The sequence below is a fragment of the Apteryx rowi genome, unplaced genomic scaffold (assembly GCF_003343035.1).
Source record: "Apteryx rowi isolate R43461 unplaced genomic scaffold, aptRow1 scaffold_233, whole genome shotgun sequence".
NCBI classification, from domain to species: Eukaryota; Metazoa; Chordata; class Aves; order Apterygiformes; family Apterygidae; genus Apteryx; species Apteryx rowi.
Window position 1 is genome coordinate 215,673 of NW_020448675.1, and position 17,222 is coordinate 232,894.

General features: G+C 38.1%; 1 protein-coding gene across 5 annotated transcripts in view; it reads left to right on the forward strand.

Annotated features, from left to right (window-relative positions):
* The window catches only part of ATP8A2 (ATPase phospholipid transporting 8A2), a 314,203-nt gene that overhangs the window by 14,790 nt on the left and 282,191 nt on the right, over positions 1-17,222 (forward strand). For 4 of the 5 annotated variants that reach the window (XR_003253520.1, XM_026065895.1, XM_026065896.1 and 1 more), the window contains exons 2-10: positions 1,567-1,666; positions 2,312-2,410; positions 3,265-3,310; positions 7,676-7,716; positions 9,586-9,659; positions 12,737-12,806; positions 14,864-14,991; positions 16,074-16,185; positions 16,881-17,046. Coding sequence is in view for 4 of the 5 variants with exons in the window: in XM_026065895.1 (XP_025921680.1) it covers positions 1,567-1,666; positions 2,312-2,410; positions 3,265-3,310; positions 7,676-7,716; positions 9,586-9,659; positions 12,737-12,806; positions 14,864-14,991; positions 16,074-16,185; positions 16,881-17,046 (836 nt within the window). In the remaining variant the exon portion in view is untranslated. Of the gene's footprint in view, positions 1-1,566; positions 1,667-2,311; positions 2,411-3,264; positions 3,311-7,675; positions 7,717-9,585; positions 9,660-12,736; positions 12,807-14,863; positions 14,992-16,073; positions 16,186-16,880; positions 17,047-17,222 lie in introns of those variants that run through there. The other variant, XM_026065899.1, reaches the window with a different exon arrangement.

The window sequence follows — 17,222 nt, forward strand, 5'->3', positions numbered from 1 at the left end:
AGCTCATATAAATAAAACACTTGATTATATCTGTTTTTCATTATTTGTGAATGGTAATGCCATGGATTTCAACTGATCTGAAAGCCATACTGGTGGGAGAGAACTGAAAAAGCTTTCCACAGAGGGCCAGTCTTAATCCCAAAAGTGCCAAGAGCACCATTCTGAACTTGGATATGATAGCATCTTGCCTGTGTGACAGCATCTTACTGTGTTACTAGTGCTTCAGGAAACAATTCAGCCTCTCTTCAAAAGAGTATTTTTGGATCCTCTGGTCACTAGGAATGCAAGTCGTCTTTTTTTTTTTTTTTTAAATAAAAATCTTTGATGCAGGTTGTCCAACTGTAGTAGAACTTACCAGAGTTCGGGGATGAAAGTCGTACTGCAGCTGCAAACACTTTAAGAACAAAGTTCCAACTTATGCTGGTGCTCAGTAGTTAACAATGAGGAGGGTGCTGTGGTAATTCAGTGGGGGGTGCGAAAAAGGAGAGTTGCTTCTCTTCGCTGCAGTAATGCCCTTCAGAACACCTTCTCTGGCTGATCCAGGGGAGATGTCATAGCTCTCTCATTGGTTAGAGTAATTCTAGTTTTATTCTAGCAAATAATCCTCTTTCCCATATAATGGGACACTACATGCTATGGATAGACCTGGTCAATCATGCTGCTCGGACAGCACAAGAAGGTTCATCATGCTGCAGAACCTGCATCAAGAAGGCATGTAGATCACTGGAATGTAAATAATGGGCTTGGAGAGTGAGGACTTGTGTAATAGCTAGTCTTAATCTCATTTTAGGTTGGTTTTGGTAATGTATAAGCCATTCCCATGTAGTCATGGCTCTATTGTAAAACTAAATGGGTAAATGTTCTTGTCATTTTGATATTTATTCTGAAGTTCTATCCGGATATATCACAATAACCATTGCTGGATTTCTTGTAAGAGACAAGAAATCGTATAGCTTGTTGAGACCAGTTATTGCAGTATATTTTTGTGTTAAGGTAGTTGAAATATGAATATAATGGCGCTGCAAAATAGCCAGAAAAGATTATTCTGAAAGTGTGCATATTCTTCTTATGGTCTAGTATTCATAACTGAACATGCTTCTGAACTGTGAAAAGGGACATTTTAAAAAGGCACTATAGAATTTCTAACTTCTCCCCTGTTCAATTGAGCCCACCCTAACACACTTAAGTTTCAGGCTATGATGAGGGATAAGCATTTGATTAAATGCTTCGAAGTGATTGAGCTGAAGCATTACATGCTGATGGTGCTGAAGTTTGGGCTGATACCAAATTTTGTCATCTGATACTTCATCCAATAGTAAAGGTAGAGTGGAACTGTCAGCCTTTAGGTCTACTGTGTGATAACCTCTTCTGTTCTGTACAGCTCTTCCTTATAGCACAGATAACTTGTCATTTCCTCCGTATTTCTGTGCTTGTGTTTACTGTATGGTCTTTGAACTATTTATAACACCGGCTTTAGAAGCCTAACTTAAAGTTGTCTGCCATAGTCCCTGCATGATGTTCAGCTGGAGTGCTTAGAAATAAAACCTTTCTTCTTCTAACCGGCAGCACAGCCAAGTACAGTGTGGTGACATTTCTACCTCGATTCCTGTATGAGCAGATAAGAAAAGCTGCAAATGCATTCTTCCTCTTCGTTGCCTTACTGCAGGTACAGTCTTATTGTTTTGCCTTTATTATAAAATGAAAAACTGTCATACAGTATAACAGTTATTTGAATCTCAGTGTTCAACTGCAAAGAAGTAGATGTACTTAAGAATATGTTAAATAGTAATATTAATGAGTTGTATGCTTTTAAAAGATAGGCAATTCATTTTACCACTGTGATTAGAAGGTATATGGAAGGTTTTTAATATATTTCCTAAAATCAAATTGTTTATTTTTCTTAATAAGTAAATACAAATAACATAGTACCATAAAATATGAAGCTATTGACCATACTGAAAAATAGCATGTACAGTTTCTTGTGAAACTGCTGGTTGTTCAGATAGTGTAGATGTTCACCTAGAATCAATGATTTACATCAGTTGAATGCTTTGCTTAGGGAGAGAGGAGAAACAAAGAATAAAAGGCCTGTAGAACAATTTCATTTTCTTGCTTTACAGTGGCAGTTTTTTCAAATCTGCCTAGAGCTCTGACATCTCTTATTTGGGTGTGTATGTTAGCCTATGAGGCACAAATTGGAATTCAAGCTCTACCTTCTCTCTTGTCCAAGCTTTTCATAAAAATTCTAAATTTGCTGGAAACTTACTTTAAATAAAAGTAAATAATGGATTTTTTTTTTTCCTGTTCACAGCAAATTCCTGATGTCTCTCCAACAGGAAGATATACCACCTTGGTGCCATTGCTATTTATTTTRACTATTGCTGGCATCAAAGAAATTATAGAAGACTATGTGAGTATGGAGTATTGGGGGAGGTAGTGCTAAAGACAGAAAAAGGGCTAAAAATACTGGAGCTCCACAAAGCTGTGCATCTCTCTCTTACTGTGTATCAAGTCATTGCTGAACAATTACAAAATGCCCTTTTGACTTTCAAAGTCGCTGACTTAACTAGAATTTCTATAGCATGCTGAGGTAAATTAGGCATCTTCCATTACAGATATATGGCAAACAAGAAAGTCATGTGGAAACACTTTATTGAAAGCCAGAACACTTCCTCCTACCTCTTCAGGAGTTGTTTACTAGTGCTTTCATTAGAAAGGCCTGGTTAGGAGGACATGGTCATTTTAGTGACACTGTACAGTCCTGACAGAAAAGTGAACTTTGCTAGTCTTCAAAACTGAAAAAGCATTTTAGAATTGAGCAAACTGTTTTGGAGAAAACCTATATTAAGCTTTTTAGATACTGTTTATAATAAACAGGTCTTTCTGCTATGCAAAGTCCTGATGAATAAATTAACTTTGAATTGCAGTTAAAACAAATAGCATGCAGAATGTATATTCCACCTTTAGTCTAGGTATGCCAGCATTCACTGTTCCTCGTTTCAGTTTTGGAGACTGGTTTTTGTTTTCTCTTGATCCAAGTCTGAGTTTGATTTCCAACATAGGGACTCTCATTTTAAAGTTGCCTTTTTTCCCTCCTTTTATAAATCTCTGGGTTTAGATGATTTATGTGTGGGTTTTCTTTTTTGAAATCTAACGTAAAGGCAGAAAGGACTTCATGCATCATCTTGCAGTTTGTCATGTTTCTAGCTATTGGGTTAATGTTTTTGAAATCTTAGCCTAATGACATGTTTTATTTTCTTGCAGAAACGGCATAAGGCAGACAGTACAGTAAATAAAAAGAAAACAATAGGTAAGACTAAGCTGTCTTAAACTTGAGCAAGTATTTGAAGTGAAACTAGTGAATGTCAGAACACTTATTTTTAAACAGTTCTGTTGCTTAAACTGTCATGATGGTGGTGAGTGCATGTTTCTTGAATGAGTTACTGTTTTGTTAGGACTTTGTCTGCATCAGTCTGAAACACTTGCTAAGGTAAATGGTGTGACACTTTTTCTTTTAAGAGTTTTAAAATGTGTAGATGTAGTCTCAAGGCTCTCCAAAGTTATACAATTTCCCCCCAAGAAAACCAAATAACCCCCCCCGAACCCTCCATCTTGATACTTTAAATTTCTTGAAACTTTGAAAGATTGCTTCAAATGATTTTGTTTTTTAAAAATCATTCTTCTTAAATGCCACTGCCCTTAAAATACAGGAAGAACTGTGGAGATTCTGTGGGTTTGTTTCCTTGAAATGCCAATGAAGGAAAAAGCTTTCTGCTAAATGTCTGTTTTCCCCAACTTACTGGAAACTGCTTGACACTGAACACCTGAAAACACTACTTGGATTTTCATGTCCCTTAATAGAAAACCTGTGCAGAAAATATGAAGAGCTAATTTTGTGCTGAGGCTGACCACTATCTGGTGGTTGGACTTAGTGTGAGGTCATGGGACTTCAGTGGTCCCTGTTGGACAGCTCCTTTCCTGCCCTTCAGAGAATTTCTGGACATCACTGACTGCAATTTACTGTTCAAACTGAAAACATAGGAAAGTGAGCTTTGAGTAGAAGCCCTTCCTCCCAAATACATTTAGCTCAAGTGTCAAAAAAATAGAGAAATACTTAGAAGTGGAGGAAACTGAACAATCCACTAGCTTTGTAGTTGAATTATGAAGCAAAAATATTCACAGGATTGCTTTCAGGGAGGTATTTTTTTCTTCACGCCTGAGAAGATAAGTTCATCATTGAGACTCTATATTAATGGCTATCAAAGACAGCACTGCTTTACCCATTCTTGGAGGTGATTTCTCTTCCATGGTTTGTTGGGGAGATGCTGCAAGTGCACCATATTTATTAGCCCTGAGAAATCGTCAATTAACTGGCTGTAGCACAACGGGCCTTGTTATAGGTCGTATGAAAGACTGCTCTTTTAAAGGTAGCATAGGCAGTTCTGTCTAATTCATTTGTAGTTAGACAGAAAACATGGTAATAAACATTTTAAAGGAAGCTTATCACAGTAAGCACGGAGAGACAACCTTAAAGAACACAAGGTAATCTGATGGGGTTAAACAGAAATCAGTACTTGAAAAATGGTACTCATTTTAACTAAGGTTTTATTCTATATTTAAAAACTCTGAATACAGTTTTCAAAATGATACCTAAAACTCTATATGCTCATTTTTCTGAAGAGAGGAAAGTTAGAGGTCTAGTTATTATACTTGCATTATAAGAATGAAAAGCTAGTTCATGTTCAGGGTGGGATTAAGATGCATTAAATTTAGGTGTCTGTATGTGCCTTTAGTAATCCAGACTTCTCTGTGCTGAGTGAGATTTAGTCAATGCAATCAGTTTAGAGAGCAATTCAACTCACCCTAAAGTTGACATCTGGCTGACTCACCAAGCTATGTTGTAAACTCTGTCTGCAGTGACCAAGTGTTTACTTCAGTAGGCTTTGCGTTTAGCTTTGATTTTGAGCTGTCAATAATGCGATTTTAAAGCAAATTCTCAACTGAAAACTTTGGCTTAGTTCACAGAATGGTTTTGATATGTATGAATTAAACTGCCTTTGGAGGAAACTAAACAAGTTGTTCTGCTCTCGGTGTACAATGTGTATCTCCTTTAGGGGTCAGAGTGTGCTAGGCTCTGAGCTGATGTTTCATGTCTCGAACAGCTTCAAGTGGTATATGTGGAGAGGACGTTGAAACTAGGGTCCAGACTAAATCTAATCCTAAGTGAAGACACTGAACAGCATATTGCAGAGGTGTAGAGAGCTCAGCACTGACTGTTTTGATCTGTTGGTCCACTTTTTGCTGTTTTATGGGATAAACCACAAACACTTATACTGTATAGCATGCCCTAGAAAAGCAGATGCCAGTACAGGGCTGGCAGATTCTTCCACAGGACCAATGGCAGATGCATGTCCTTGAGGAGCAGCAGCTGGAAGCCATGTGAGATATCAGGTCGCTTCAAATGACCACAGACACCTCAGTGTGAGTGACTACATTAAGTTATAGATATACCCTGACCAGAATGGGAGTTCAGATGTTAGCTTTCATGTAGGCACTTATCAGGTATCTTAATCTCAGACTGAATCTGTCCTTCATACTCCTTGATTCCTTCACAGTGATTTTTCTTAGACCTAAGTGGAACAGATTTATATTGAAACTATGTTTTTGAGTAGAATTCTTTAAAACACTTGTTCTTTGCCATGTTAACCAAAGAATCTTGTAAATGAAAACCTTACCAATTTTGTACTCCTATAAATACTTTATAGAAAGTATTTTTCTGTCCTTTGGAGTACTACTACAATGGTGGGTAAAGCAGAGTAGAAGGTGGAAAATTGCAACCCCAAAATCTCTGAACTATTATATCTAAAGTAAGTTTTGTTGTTAGCTTTTGAGGTTATCAGTGTTTCCCCCCAGCCCCCTCCACCAAAAGTAGGTGCTTCAGTGATTTGCTTGACTATTTAATTTTAATGGCTAAATTGATTTCAGTAAGCATGAAAGCTAAAGTGTTTTCCTGTAACAAAGCAAATCATTGTACACAAAGGCCAGGTTCATGACACTTGAAGTTACTAAGTGACTTCATTGCATGCAGACATACAACAATGTGAGCCATCTGTGGATGGGAGCTGCTTAAAGCTCGGAATAGGAAATGCTAAGCATTGGGGTCTGTCTTTGAGGGTTTAGGTTCTTGAATCAAGGCTGCGGGTACATGTCTCTCGCTTGAGATCCTGGGCTCAGGTTTTCTACTGAATTCTGAACTGAGCAAAGCTCAGATCAAACACAGCTTGGAAGAAAGAAGGAAGCGGAGCTATAAACCTGTGTTCTGATTCTGAACTACTGTATACTTATTCAGGTGGAAGCTCAAAGGTTTGGACATAGCACTACCAGTGCTTCTATTGCTGTCCACACATTTCACATTAAATAGAGGATGGATCATAATGAAGTAAACTGCAGTATTAGAAGTACAGATCTCAGGATTCTGTGCTCCCAAGTGTGTTGCCTGACAGCTAGGATCAAGATATGGGCTGCTTGTGCTCTGGCCTGATGATTCTTGCATTCGTTTGTGGAATGGCCTAACCTGAGTAGGGCAGCTGAGGCTGCATCCAGTCAAATGCTATCTTTCGGGGATTTGGCATGTTCTTCAGTTGAGCTAGTTATGAATTGCATAGCACTGAGGAGAGAATTGTTCATACTGTTCATAGCCAGAAAGTGAGGGGGCTGGGCTCTTCAGCTTTGAACTGATATAGACTTTTTGAGCCTCTCTGAAACTGGCCACAGATGCCTTCAGTGAAGTGCTTGATCTTGTTTAGGTGTACTTGATGTGCTCACAACTGGACTGGATTTCTTGGACTTGGTTGCTGAAGGATGATGGAGCAAAATGTTTGACTTTACTGTTTAGGCTAGGGTATTGTTAAGTACGTGCAGAACAGATTAGGAGCAACTAGAGGAACTATTCAAGTGAAAAGGCATATTCCAGATTAGATGACCAATGAGCATGTCAGGACAGCAGTGTGGGACTTGGGCACTACAGAAGCTTAAGGTCTGTATCAGGACCTTGCATCCTTTTTTGCTTTGACTTTAGCTTCAGCATTTAGGACTTCCAGCAAAGCTAATCTCTCCTTTTCAGTAGGATTTAAAACCTGCTTGACACTCAACTCCCTATATAGGGCTGAAGCTTGAGATGAGAGTGAGGTTGGATGGGTCAGTCAATGAAGCTTTCTTTTCTTCAGATATTTCCTGGAAGTGAGTAAAATGTGGGGACAAAGTGAGAATTAAAAACTCTGTGATAAATCATTTCATATGATGAATATGCCTCCTGGTGTTGATTGGCAGTGGACAATAATACCGTTTGTTTTAAGGCAGTTCAATTTTCAGCTGGGTAGTGGTGCTTACCTTCTGTGCATTAGTTTGAAATGAGGCCGTGAAGAAGTCAGGCCACCATCTAGTCTCTAGCAGATGATGATAATGACTGCATATAAATATTAAGAGTAAATTCCTCCTCTTTCTTGGATGCACATGTCTACAGCTGTGGACAATGTGTGGTCCCACCTTCTGAAAAATACTTTTGATGTGCGTGTTCCCACTCCAGTTAATATCCCCTACTGCTTATTTATGCATGTTCAGAAATCATTCAAATTTTTTTGATATTTATTTTGACCTAATGAAATTTTCTTTCCAGTTCTAAGAAATGGGATGTGGCAGAACATTATTTGGAAAGAGGTAAATAAAATCTTGGATTTTTTTATTTTGAGAGTTTCTCTTGCTGGAATAATTTAAGAGGACTAGAATTAATTTGTATCACATGAGAGTTTTTGTGACTTGGAGTGGGAGGGATCCTTTCTGTAACAATAGTGAGAATTGCCTGGAGCAGCTGAGTACCCACCTTTAAATCCTAGTACTGTTCTTCAGTCAAATACTAATGAATTGTAAAAACTTGCTTGGACAGTTAATGTGCTCTAAGGTGCAAACAGTATTTAGTGTTCTAGAAATGGACTGAAAACAGACTTTCTTTGCAACGTATAACCATGATGCATCAACTATACTCTCCTGAAAATCAAAGAGATTTATTGTGAAGCTTGAGCTTGGAAAAATTCTTAGGTTTTGGGTCTAATTAGTAAAAGGTTTGCTCAAATAAGGCACAGGTCCTGCTACTACCATCGGCACTTGGAACCCAAGTCCTGTGAAGCACTGTGTAAGAAGCCTGTGATGTTTATTTTTAGAACTCACTGAAATTCCTCAGGATGCATAGACCTAACTGTGGCTCTTCCAACTCCTTCCTTGTTAAGGACAAAATTAGCTCTGTTAGCTATGATAACTGAGGAGAAAGTACACCCTTCTAAACCTTCTCAGAAATGATACCCACCTCAGGAGGCTTGAACGCAGGTCTGCTGAAGTGTTAGGCTATAATAAAAACTGAAGATTGCCAAGAACTCTGAAGCCTAATGCTGATGTCTGCTTACAGTGTTCCATGGTGAAAACACTGAACTGTAAGATGGCGTCAGAAGCTGAACCTGGAATCTGTTTTTCTTAAAGCCTTTGCTTTCTTAACCACTCCTTGAATTAGCCTGTGTCTGCCTCTGCGTGTTGTCCATGCTTGCATTTGCTGTTAAGGGAATAGCTGTTCTATGGTACCCAACTTGTTTAACTTAAGGTAGATTCCTGATCTTTTTCCTGGTAAAATTACAAGGAGTCTTTCTGTGGGATCAGAATAAGGTTTTCCTTAACTAATAAATCTGCATGTTCAAATATACCATCTATTTCCATTCTTATAAATTAATGTGTTAAAATGTTTTAAGCCCATTTGAGGCTATAAGCAGTCCATTGGATGCTCAGCAGCCTGATGCTCAGCAGTGTAGTCCTGGCCTGCTGTCATGAGGGAGCTGAATGGGATTTTCATCCTAAGAAGGATCAGGCATGTGACTACTGTTAAGGGTGATGGAAACTCCCTTGTGTTTTCAGTATTCTTGAAATTGGAACTTTTTACACTTCAAGTGACTAGAGGTCAAGGAAGAACTAGTTGGTATTGTTTGTAGAGACAATACCTCTTGCAAATGATTAATACAAGCAGTGAAACTAAAGAAGGCTAGGGGAAGATGGTAATGACGACGGGGTAGGGTAAATAACGCACAAGGATAGATGGAAAGGTGAGAAATGAGGAAGATGAGAAACTCTTGACATTTGAGGAAGATTAATAAGTTTAAAGATTAAAAACTATTTTACATGGAAAAATCTTTCCATAAGTGAGATAAGACTGTACTTAAAAATAAACTCTAATTTGGATAAAAACAGGAATATAGAAGAGAAAAATCACTTTAAAAATAAGCTGGGAAAGTTTCTGATTGAGCATGTAAACTTTTGTCTATATAGAAGGGTTTACTTCACATTCAGAAAGGGAAACATTTTGACACTGGACTTCCAAACTTGCAATGAAAAGTACTCTGATTTTCAGAAGCACTATGTCTCTAAGTGTTATGTGCATGATGCTGTTCTTTTGACTGGGTGAAGGAAAATAACAAACTAACCTTCCAGACAAGCGAACTGTTTGTTTTTCTCTTTCATGCTACTGTGCTCCTGCCCCTGATTCAATAGGTGGCAGTAGGCGATATTGTGAAGGTCACCAATGGGCAACATCTTCCAGCAGACATGATCATTGTATCTTCCAGGTATCCTGAGTGGGTGTGAAATGATGTGTCTGATGAACTGAGGTGCAGAGGACACTAAACTCTGTAGTTGCTATTAATAAAAACAGATATCAGATGGCACTTTTTCTTCTCCACATATGAAATCAAACTTCAGTAATGTCAAAATAGTGCTTTGCTAGTCAGTGATTCATGTATCATTGACTTGTTTTTGTAGATAAGTTCTTAAGATGGATAACTTTCTTGAAGAAAGTATTACGTGCTTTGTTGGAAGAGGGGAAGGTCTGTTACACAGTCCTGGTGCAACCAGTTGATCTATGGCCTTCCAAAGAACATTTGATCAAGAAAATTTGCTCTTAAGTTTTATTCCAATTAATTCCACTGAATTACCAGCATGTTTTCCTGCCCCTGCGGTTCAAGATCTCTTCTAAAGTTACTCAGAAATAGTAATTTCAGAAGCTTTAGCCCAGCTGGCATCTAAATAACTACACTGCAAAATAGCACTTGGACTTCATCCATTTACTCCTTGGGCCACGCATGTATTGCGTAGTCCCTAGCACTGCAGCAATAGCAAACTGTTACGTGCTTCTCATTTTTCCTTGTGAAATATGAGACAATTTGTTTATACAAATATACTAGAAAATGAAGGCTAGCTGGGTCCTGGAAGCACTTCATTGGCACTGGTCAGCTCCTGCACTGTGAAGTTGATTATCTTAGCATAGGGCAGTAGCTGCTAATCTAGTGTCTATATTTTGTGTTGAACAACTTGGGGTGAAGGCAACACCGCTATCCATTTAGGGAGTGGATATGTGAACAAGAGATAATAATGGTGTTCCTGCTTGTGACTTTGCTTTTCTGAAATAGAGATGCACCTTAGACACCTTGATCTTCTCCAAAGCTTTTTTTTTCTTTTTCCTTCCACACACTTAGCACAGCAGTGGCTGTAGGTTGCTCTGATTGCTAGGTCACGGTTTTCACAGGTGACTCAACTTCTAAGGAAACTTGTTTTCTAAACTACTGCATCTTCTGCTGCACTGCTTTTGTCCTTTTCCATTCTTTGGATGTGTTGTTTCTTGGGCACACAACTGCACTGTGGTGATGGGACTGGTCCTGCTGAAGGCTGTATGGGAAAGATCAATCTGATTTATGTCACATGATCAAGGATAGAGATAGCCTCATTCCCATGGTACACAATATTGCATTTTTTAAATACAAAACAAAAACCAAATTCTTAAATGAGCAGCTGTCAACCTTAAGTGCAGCTAGTGAAACTACTTTGACATCAATAATTTCCTGTTCCAGCACTGAGGAATATTTGTTCTACTTGAGAACTGCTCCTTTAATATTTTATACTAAAAGCTTCTGTTTTATACCTTAACTTGCATGGATCACTTGTTCCATTTTACTCTACTAATCCGTTGATATCTGTCATACGCATATATAATAAAAGAAGTATTTGGCCCAAAGTATTGATTTGAGAAAAACTTAAATAGAAATTTCTGTGGCAGTTCTGCTTTTACAATTGGTGTTATTCCTATGATTCTTTTGAATGGCAATACTAAGTGTCCTCAGTTCACCAGAAGGCTTTGCATGCTCTGGAATGGTGGCATTTTGCTTTTATATSTATGTGTGTGTGTGTATATATATAAAAATTTTCTGTGTCTGAGTTAACTGTCAGAGTTGAAATAGTCTTTTTTAATCTTGATTTTTCTTTTTTCCACTCCTATAGAAGAAAGGTGACATCAAATGAATTTTATGTACAGAATACATTTACCTAAAAGAAAAAACATGATTTAGATCCAAACACAACTTTCATTTGGTATGAAATATTTCTGCAGAAATGTGGGAAAAGTGGGGAATTGCATTGTAAGAGTTCTCCCTACTGAGTTAACTATCTCAATTGTATTGGATAAGATGTTTGTAATAAAAGCAAAATTGGTATCAGGTTGAACTTAATCTGTAGCTTCCTTGGATGAGATTTCAGGTTGCCCATACAGGAGGAGACAAGTACAGACTCTTCCTCTTTCTTCTTGGAGTGTGTGTGGGGAAAAACAACTTATTTCTCTGGAGAGAAAAAAATAGCCCATGTTGTACATGTACCTGTCTGTTTCTTAATCAAGTTTTGCTAAGGAGTCCTTGTGTTACTGACTCTTTTACTGATTAACTACACTTACTGGTAAATTAATTAGCCATTTTAGAAAGTAAATGTCAGTATTTCAAGACTATGAAAAGTGATTAGCTGAAGAAGCACATATTTGGGTCCAGGTGGGAAATCAGTGGTCCTTAACAGCCTGAGAAAACAGTGAAAACGAGTCACAGTGGTGCTGTATAGAGGATCTAAAAATCTTCAGGGACATGTCAGGAAATGATCCTTGATAGAACTATATCTCCTTATGAGAGGTGCTACCAACACAGAGTTCTTCCACACGAGATGTAGATAAGACCTCAGCTAATGAAGAATGCACACTTCCATGAGGAAAAAAAGCTTTTGTCCTTATTGGTAAGGCAAAAGCATTTCTGTAAGATGCAGACCACAGCCCTCAGTTTCAAACCCATTGTACTCTTCTCTGATTCTTACAACAAGCTGCTTTGTAGTAACTTCAGGTGAGGAACTTGTGGAGGTCCAACTTGAATGTGTTTCTGTGGCCGTGACCTCTTGTGTTCACAGCCAGAACTCAACAGTAGAGGGCACTTTAACCACTCTTCATCCAAGCATGTCCCTTTCTTACACTGTTTGTTGTGTTGTGATAGCTTTGTGGGGATAAAACACTACCTAAAGTAATTTTCTAGACTGTAGTGTAAAATATTCCGCTTCTGGCATCTGTAATTTTAACATGAATTATTAAATCCTTATTTACCTTTTGGTTTAGAGATGTCTGTCTTCATAATCTCCATTTTAAGAGACTGTTTATAGCCAAAGATATTTTCGCAAATTGAGTACTTTCAGCTGACTCTTTCATGGTCATACACCACCAGATTTAATTTTTATTCTGCATAGTGTATTGAGGATGTATACTGTGGATYATTTAATGTAAAAGTAGTGTACAAAAAATAAAAATCTTAAGTTTTCAACACTGAAAATCTTATTGTGCTCCTTACAGTGAACCTCAAGCAATGTGCTATATTGAAACAGCTAATCTCGATGGGGAGACGAATCTTAAAATACGACAGGTAAAATGAAAAATTGAATTTCTCAGTTTTTCTTTAGGTATGTGGTGTCAGCTACAGAGCAGACAGTTTAACTTGTGTGATAACAGTACAGATACTGTTTAATAAAACTACATCTTAACTGCTGTAAGCCTCCTTGCAACTGATTTAAAAAAAAATGCAATAATACATCATGTTTAAGTCTAAGGAGCTAAACTGGAAGGAGGGGTTTAAGCCCACAAAAGCAAATTAAGCAGACCTTGGCTGTGGTTCTTTTTGCTGAAGGCCTGGGGAGTGCTTGGACCAATCTGTCTGCTTGGTAGAGTGGTAACTTCCATCAAACCACTGCAAGGCATTTCAAGCACTTAGGGTTTTTCCACTGCCTCACTGAGCTGAGCATACCTTCAGTGTCTTGTGGAGGTGTTGAGGTATCCACTCTTAGATGTGTGGCGTACTCTGTGTTTTGTGGTTGGGACAAGCCTGGAATGGTTTTTTTTGTGGATGGTTTACTCTGAGAATTAATTGCAGATCATGTGTACACATTAGCTGGAGATGCAGAAATCACAAAACTGTAACTAAAACCCAGAAACTGGACTTATAATATTTCCTTTCTATCCTCAGCTCCCTTGGTAAGTGAGATCTGTTGGCACAGGGTTTGGAATAGACCTTCAGTTGACACTGGGGGTTTCTTTTTCCATGTTGGTGCATTTGTGTACCCTAAAATATTAATTTTTGCCCAAAAGATTGAGGTTTTCATGCAAAAGCATTTCTTGAATACAAGAATGATTTTGTTTGTTTAGTTAAACTTTTTTTGCATTTTTTTCCTTTTTGGAAAAAAGGAAATTCTTGTATGCTAAAGTAGAGTGTAACACCACCAGCCACTGAAATTGTAGGTGTAATGTGAGCCAATTTCTGCCCATTAACATATACATTTTTATCAGATAACTACCTCATAATATTATTTTTATTGCGAAGCCCAGGTACTTCTCAGTCAGTTTGGCTAAGAACTTCAGAAAGAAGCTTCAGAAAGAAACACAGCACTTCCCAAGAGTGTTAAGTGGTCACAAATGATTTGAAGTTCATATTTAAAACAAATCTTTGCTTTTGGTCAGAGCTGTAGTTTCTACTGTCACAAGTTTTGGTCTGTCTATTTGAGCCCTTAATGAGTGCTCAAAAAGATTTTTTGTATATCTCAATTTGAAACACTGTGGGTTGGTGTGCATGCGTGTTGGGTTTTTTTGTTCTGTTTTTTCTTTTTTGTGAAAAAAGTTTTACGCTTGCTGTTGGTTTACTACCTTTGAAGAAACGAGATTTACTGTTCTAGGCCAGTCCAACAGATCGGGTCTTGAGTTTCTGTCATGATGTATCCAGAAGTGAACAAAATCTGTTTAAAATACAAAAATAAGTTTAAAGAAAGCCTAGTTCTGTTGTGCAATGCTGCAGTCCAACTCTGATAAAAGAAATGAAAAGTGAGAACAAAGTACTACCAACCCAAAATGGCTCCTTCGCTTATCCAGGTGAAGCTGTTCATAGATGTAAAGCAATGGGGTATTGTATATGTGGTTTCTTAGATGGAGTAGGCTATATGCTGTGTCACAGTTGCATGGTGGGTAGATAATTAATCTTGAGTAGGATCAGAGCACAACTTCTGCAGTGACCAAGGAGAAACTATGCTCAGAAGTGACTATATTTAGTGGCATTAACACATCAGCAGAGCTATACTTTGAAAGAAAAGCCAGGATTGCTTATCTCTTTCCACTTCCTCCTGCATGTGTGCAATGTGTGTTTTATGGAGGTGACTTTCCTCCTGGCTACTGAAAGGTTGTGTAGGTAAGTGACTCTTTCTTGAGTAGAGATTTATGCCAGGCCTATACAAACACAGATAACATCTGTGTCCATAACGGAGAATCTTTTCATATGGGGAAGAATCACTGAAACCCCACTTAAAAAATATTAAAAAATAAAACCCCCACACTCAAGAAGTTGGAAATTTTACATGTTGAAAGAAGTTGCAGTTTTCCTAGCTTGCCTTCTGCTAACAAAATTTTTTGCAAGTATGTCCTTTGGATTGGTTTCTGCAGGGATTGTCTCAAACTGCTAGTCTCCAGTCAAGAGAAGAATTGATGAAAGTGTCTGGAAGGATAGAATGTGAAGGACCCAACCGGCATCTCTATGACTTTATTGGAACCTTGCGTTTAGATGGTCAAAGGTATCAACTTGACAGCAAAACCATAAATTTCTTTGGTTAGGAGGAATATTTTGTTTGCTTTCTGTCTGCAACACTGAGCATATGCATGGTTTTGGAGGTAATAATTAACAGCTGTGAATTGGATCATCTGCTGATATAAGATGGCATTGTTATGTCTTCCTATGGAGTCTTCTGCAGTAGAGGTCTGTAACCTGGTGACTAAGGGACTGGGTTTTCATGGAAGCTCTACAAACACTATTTGCTTGTTATGGGAGAGATGACTTCTCTGGAATTGTATATTTTTTTTTAAATAAAAAGTGTCATGGGAGGAAAGAATGGGATTTATTCGTTCTTATTTTTTGGGTTTTGTTTTCTGGGTTTTTTTTTTCAGTTGTCTTGTTGCAGGAGACATGTAGAAAAAGCTGGAAAACTTTCCCTTCCGACAAGAGCCAAATACTCCACCATGTTCAGATCCGTACAGAAAAGTCATTCCAGAATCTGGAGTTTTTATCAGTGTGACTTTGATCTGTTTCAACGATTGGAAGAAAAAACTTCTGAAAACATAGGGTTTAGCAGTTCTATTTGTATAACTTTAAGGATCAGTAAGAGTATATGGGCTTCATCGTCTTGCACAAAAAGACAGATGCAAGAATAGTAGAAAATCACCTGCTTCCCACTTGACAATCACATGGGCTGTACTATTTTCCCAAAATGTTGGTTAAGTGACTTCTTTGAGGTTATAGTGTGCCAGGAATGGATGATCTATTTGCAAGTGTAGTGCCTAACTCATGTTTTTGTGCTAGAGCTCATATTAGCCAAAGTAAAGTTTAGAGGAAGCTTAGGGCTGCCAAATAAGTTCTTAAGTTTTGGGAAATTGCAGCAGCTCCCTTGTGTAACCTTACTGCCCTTAACAGGGATTAAGTTTTCAGAGCACTGAAACCTGTGTATTATGTGGACAGTGTAAGATTTATAGCTCATTAAAGTACTTTCTTCCACTTGCTTTTTATTTATTTATTTTTTTTGAGGGGGAATAAGGCTGAAGGGAGAATTACTTTCCTAAAGTATTATGAAGAATTAAGATGCACTTACTTCTTGCTTTTCAGTCCAGTTTCTGTTGGTCCTGACCAGATCTTGCTAAGAGGTGCACAACTGAGGAACACTCAGTGGGTCTTGGGTATTGTTGTGTATACAGGACATGATACAAAACTCATGCAGGTAAAACTTTTGGGAGATTTGAAGCATGTTCTCATAGAAGTCAGTTTGTTTTCGTGTATTTTGCTTGCCTTTAAAACTTGTTCATGAAATAAAGGCTTGACTCCTAGCTGTTTAAGTAAGACAGAGACATTGAGGGATATAAGGAGTTATAGATATCTCACTAATATACATACGTGTGTGTGTGTTTATAAGTATCTATCTCAAAACAGTACAATATGTAAGCAAAACTAATTATATTTTATAATGACTTGCATGGTACCTATACAGCACCTAAGATTCTGTGAGGCTTTGCAGCTGAAGAGATGTAATGACCACCTTCTGCCATTTTAGAGCTTTGAGGTAATTAGGTTAAGACTGGAATCTTTGTATTGCCTTAATGGTGAGGAGTACTTGGAGAGACTAGAAGCATGCATGTGCTACTCGCCTCTGTCGACCATCAGTGAGATGGGCAGAGAGGAGATGAGTGTACTGGATCTTTAGAAGTGAATGGTTCTTTTCCTCCCATCTCCTGTCACTTTAGGAGTCAATACGCCTAATGATCCTGTTACTATCTTGTTGAACTTTGCATACAATATGAGCCAGATAGAGTTGAAGTGGCAAATTCTGTAACTGACTCTTAAAAATTAAGACTAAGTTTGCTTCTGCAATCTCCTCCTGTATAAGCCATTACCAAATCTTTTTCTGCTGCTGTTCAGAATTCAACCAAAGCACCTCTGAAGAGATCAAATGTGGAGAAAGTAACCAACATGCAGATCCTGGTGTTGTTCTGTATTCTCCTGGTCATGGCCCTTGTGAGTTCTGTAGGTGCCTTATTATGGAACAGAACCCATGGTGAAGTTGTCTGGTACCTTGGCTCAAACGGTGAGTATGCAGGCAGCGTACTATTACTGTATGAGCATACTGCAGGCTAGTCAGGCTCTCAGTTTTGTTGAATAAATACATAAAGTAAGAATCAAAGGAAAAAACATAAAGCCTGTCGCTAATTTTTGGTGACCCGATATATTTTGGGAGCAGACTGGAATAGTTTTTAAACTTAT